The sequence below is a fragment of the Trichosurus vulpecula genome, chromosome 8 (assembly GCF_011100635.1).
Source record: "Trichosurus vulpecula isolate mTriVul1 chromosome 8, mTriVul1.pri, whole genome shotgun sequence".
NCBI classification, from domain to species: Eukaryota; Metazoa; Chordata; class Mammalia; order Diprotodontia; family Phalangeridae; genus Trichosurus; species Trichosurus vulpecula.
In genome coordinates, this window is record NC_050580.1 from 187,340,871 (window position 1) to 187,346,010 (window position 5,140).

At 44.9% G+C, this 5,140-nt stretch overlaps 1 protein-coding gene across 1 annotated transcript; it reads right to left on the reverse strand.

The window, feature by feature from the left end:
* Window positions 1-2,699: 2,699 nt before the first annotated feature.
* Window positions 2,700-4,654, reverse strand: GJD2 (gap junction protein delta 2). Its single transcript, XM_036737199.1, has 2 exons — window positions 4,584-4,654; window positions 2,700-3,597 (listed from the first exon to the last, which is right to left on the reverse strand). Exons 1-2 carry the CDS (start codon window positions 4,652-4,654, stop codon window positions 2,700-2,702), a joined length of 969 nt encoding a protein of 322 aa, XP_036593094.1.
* Between the last annotated feature and the right edge of the window lie 486 nt (window positions 4,655-5,140).

Here is a 5,140-nt window from a genome sequence, read left to right on the forward strand (position 1 = left end):
AAAAAAAATAGGTATCTGAAAACTAGTGTGGAATTCAATTTTCCCAGAAGATACAATAATTATTTCATAAGATATCAGGGCATAAATACAACAGCCCTTGTTTTCTACACTCTCATTTCTTTCACACCCAACCATATGCTTAGTGCTATCAAGCAACACTCTTTCTCCATCTCTCAGAGGTGCTTTAAAACATTTTTTTCCTTTTTTAGTTTACAAAATGAAAAATAGAAAATTACTTTCTCCCAGGAATAATATTCTTGGGAAGCATATTTATATTAAAGATGAAAGCCTATATGTTACACCATCCACATTTTTCTTCCTAAAAAATATCATGCTCTTTGAATTGAGGATAAAATAAGATCCTTGTATACAATCATCTAAGAAATTCCATGGGAGCTTTGCAATGAATTACCAAACCAAATTTTAAACAAATAATAGCAATAGTTCACAAACTTTTAACACTTTATAACTACAAAGGGCCTTTATACGCATCATCCGATTTGATGCTCATAAGAGTCCTGGAAGTTGGGTAGTATATTATACCTATTTTAAATATATAAAAACAGGCCTAAAGAGGTTGTGACTTGGCCAGTGAATTGCAGAGCTAAAATTCAAAACAAGTATTTTAACTTTGAATTTGGAACTTTTTAAATATCCTGCCAAGTCCACTGAACCTGATATCACACTCTTGCTATCACTCACAAGAACATGGAAAGCTCTAAAATGTGGGATATTTTCAGACAGCAAAGAAACATTCCCTTCTGAAATATCCTAACATGAAATAATGGATTAAAAGGCAGATGAAGTTTTCTTTGTCTCCAAGGAAAGAATGAAGTTGTGAATGTGGGGCCTGGAAGAAAAGATCATGAGGTCTATTGTGTCTGCTACACAGGTCTGTTACAAAGTGGTGGAAACAGAGACCATTCAACTCCTTGAACCAGTTCCTGCTGGCTGACTCATGATATATTTCTGGCACATACATTAAGCAAAGTTTTGTCAGATATCCAGAGAGCATCCAGATGGAAAACCAAAATGAGAGGTTAAACATGAAGTCACTCACAATTATAAGACCCTACTGCCAACCCTGAGCCCCAAAGTCACAAAATACACTGGTTTCTGAAACATTACTCATGTTTGAGTGATTGTTTGGGATTTGGAGTCATCATCAAATAAAGTTGATTAAGCTGTCCTCTCTTCCCAGTTCTCTGCTAAATATAAAAATTTCAAGGCTTCTATAAATAAAAGAGGCCCCAGCAAAAGAGAAAGAAAGCTCAGAAAGTCCTATTTTTACAAAAAAAGGCAAGTCCTTTATTTGAGATGGTTCACGGTTGTATATTACACCATTGTCATATCTAAATCAAGGGTCATAATGTAAAGGAAACAAAGGGTTTCATAAAAACATGTTACTCCAAGTGGTACCCCTGGCCAACTCTTTGATTAAATACATAGTGAAATATTCAAGGTTATTATATGGCACTTAAATTAATAAGAGCAGAGACAAGGTAACATTTATTCACAGTCCAAAGCAATGACTTTTGAGCCTTTGGTATATGTCTCAAATAAACATCGGTAAATACATTAGTTAATTAGCTGGATAGTATTTAGTTCCAGGTTACTCAGGCCAGTGCTAGGGTGTGTGTATGTGTGTGTGTGTGTGTGTGTGTGTGTGTGTGTGTGTGTTTAAAGAATTGACAAAGTTGATGAATCCAGAATTCACATGGGAGATGATTAAGGTCTCTGGTGTGAGCGCACAGGCAAATCCAAAACATGGCAAAAATCAAGCGCTGCAGTGCTGTGCAAGAGAACTACATTAGAAAATAGCAAGTGAGATACACCAAGTTACAAACTCTGTGGCTCTGATAGACTTCCAAAATTAAAAAGAAAAGGACACTCTCAAAAATTCATGAGCTAGGCAGAAGAGATGTCCTGGGGCTCATGAGTCAATTCCAAACAGTGCAACAATCCTCATATAAGTATTTTTGTATTTGCATATTATAATACCCTTCCCACCCACCCCTTTCCCCTAATAAACAGCACCAGTGCAGTTTGAGTTAGAAAATTGGAAATCTGAGACATTCTACAGGTTTTCATCATAAGTAGGGACCATTCAGTCTGGGCTCAAACATAAACCTCTTCATTAGCCAGTCCTAACAGCGCACCCCAAACAATTCCCTCTGGTTGACTGGTAAGAAAGCCATAGTAGGTATGCTGTAAGGTCATACATAGAAAAAGCTGGCAAGCTGTCCCAGGGTGTTGGGGAAGGGCTTGCTGGTGGAGAAGAAGAGGAGCACTTCAGAGATGCCTGTCTTGTTTTCCAGGAAGAGGGGATAAAATGAGGAGGTCGATCACAATTTTTATACCAAAGAACTATTTCACTCCCACCATTCCCCAGTGTCCTGGGCCCAGTCAAAGCTTGACATGATCCTAACTAGTGACTTTTTGTGTCCATTACTAGTCAGGTCATACCAACCCATGGGGTAAAGAGGGCCCATTTCCACATGAAGCCTTTTCTTTACCCAGTTGGCTCTATAGGGTTAATGGTGTATCATTTGCCCATGTTTCTACTGGACTGGGCTTCTTTTTCCCTTCTTGAAGCCATTGTCTAAAAGTTTCTCTGGAACCAGCCCTATCCCATTTTAGGATGGAGAGAGTGGAGCTACTTGCTCTCTCCCCAAGTCCTCTCCGCCCCATCTATCCCTTCACACATAGGCAGAGTCACTTGATTGAGTCCTGCCAAAATTGGGAACACTGACCCGAGGCAGGTCCTTGTTGCGGATCTCATAGACTGACTTCCTCTTGGCCTGTGCACCACGCACAGCCAGCTTAATCTTGCGCCAGCCCAGGTGGTTGAGTTCAGCCAGATTGAGGACAACACAGATGCCACTCACAGCAAACATGAATACAAGGAAGACTGTTTTCTCTGTGGGCCGGGAAACATAGCATTCTACCTCCTTGATACAGGGGTAGCGGTCACATTCATACAGTCCAGGGACACTGAAGCCATAAAGGAAGTATTGGCCTACCAGGAACCCAATTTCTAGGGCATTACGGAAAACCACCTGGATAATGTAGAAGCGGGAGATGCCCTCTTGCCGACGGAGCTTGGAGCGTGCTGCTGTGCGCAGCCCTGATGGGTGTGGGGCCAACTCCTTAACCTCTAGACAGTCTGGCTCATTCTCCTTGCTAGTATTTTCTGTGTTCTGTAGTACTCCATTTACAATGGCATTTTGCAGCTTCTTATTGTCTTCGCGCTTGCCCCCACCACTGCCCCCACCCCCAGCTCCTCCAGGACCCCCAATCGACTCAGGAGGGTCCCTGTCCAGGGCGAGGAAGACAGTAGAGTAACGGCGTTCCCTCTGTTTGGCAGACTGGTGCACTGAGTAGGTGATGAAGCAGAGGCTAGGGGTGCACACCATGATGATCTGGAAGACCCAGTAGCGTATATGAGAGATGGGGAAGGCTCTGTCATAGCAGGCTTGGTTGCAGCCTGGCTGCAGGGTATTGCACACAAACATGGTCTGCTCATCATCATACACTGTCTCACCCACTATGGCCACGATGAGGATGCGGAAGATCACCACCACTGTCAGCAGGATCCTGGGCAAGGAAGGAGGGAGGGAGAAAGAAAGAATGTCATGGGCTGAGAGTCACTCAGTGGCCTGCTGCTGGCTTAGGGATCCCCTGCTCCTCCCATCCCATCCATGGGGTTTCCCTGCTGCTTTGGCTGGGGAGCTGTCCACCATTCAGTGGTCCTGAACTAGGAATCTGAGAGCAATGATGCTTTCAGCTTTCTGATCGTCTGGGATTTGCACACCTCCGTTTCAGAGGTCCCGCGTACGCCTATATATATATATATGTATATATATAGGAGAAGTGTGTATATGCAAGAGATTCAGACACATCTATACATAATGTATCTCTACATAACATATATTCATTATGTATATGGCATAGACGCACAACTACATCAAATGCAAACTAGGGATATGCATCGTGTTAATGGACTCTAAAAATGTTCATTCTCTAAGTAAATATTGTCCCTAGTGTTATATTTAAAATAGTCTATTTATATGTATAAACACACAAAAATAATCCTGGTGTATGTGTGTGTTTCTCACACTATAAGCTTTCTTGAATAAATCGAGGACAGAAGCTTCAGCCTCAAAGGATGACTCCATCTCCCTCTTCGCCCTTCTCTCTCCAAACACCATACTCCCTTCCAGCTTCTATTTAGGAAACAGAAGGGAGATCAGCTCTGACTCGGAGCACTAGGGGACCCAACAACCCGTGCCCAGAGTTCCGGTTCCGATGGGGGAAGAGTTACCCCACGGAAGGGGCCTCCCAGCAAGGGATCAACTTTCGGGAAGATCCCGGGGAGAGAAGGAAAGAGCTGGAAGAGAGAGGGGCAGCTCTGGGCTTGGGATGGTCCCACCATATCCAGAACCCAGGGGCCCAGGCAGGAGGGAGGGAAAGATGGGGGAGGGAAAGGGGCGCGAAAGAGGACTCGAATCGGTGAGGAAAGGGGGCCATGGGAAGGGGTGGACGCTGTCAGGCTCTGGTCCAGCGCGGCTTGGCTCCCTTACCTCCCAATCATAGTGGAATGTTGCTGTACGGCGGCTTCCAGCAGCCTCTCTAAGATGGTCCATTCCCCCATCGCTGTGCATTCGGAGGCAGCAGACAAAGACTGGGCAGCGCTGGGCACGTCCCTGCTCCTGGCCCCCTCCCCAGTCACCACCCGACAACAGGGGGCTAAAGACCAAAAATAAAAGCAAAATAAACCTAATCCAGTATTCTTCCCCCTCCCTCCCTTTTTTCTTTCTTTTTTTTTTTTTTCACTTAAAAGAGAGGAGGGAAATCCAAGCGAGTCCAGAGACGTGGGGTAGCAGCTGGTGCTGTCCAGGGACTAGGGCACCAACCGGTCAGTTGCTGTCCAGCCTGGGGAAGATTCCCTGTGTGGCTTCTGTCCAGGCAGGGGGTGGGGGCGACTGGGAGAATGTACTGGTCACTAGGCTGCTGCTAGCTGGAAAGAGATCTCTTGCTCCTGTTTCCCAGTCGGGTGGGTTGGGGGGGAGCCAAGGTCCCTGCCTTGTCTCTGTCCCAGGGCAGCCCGCCCCTCGTCTTGCAGCCTCAAAGAGTGTTG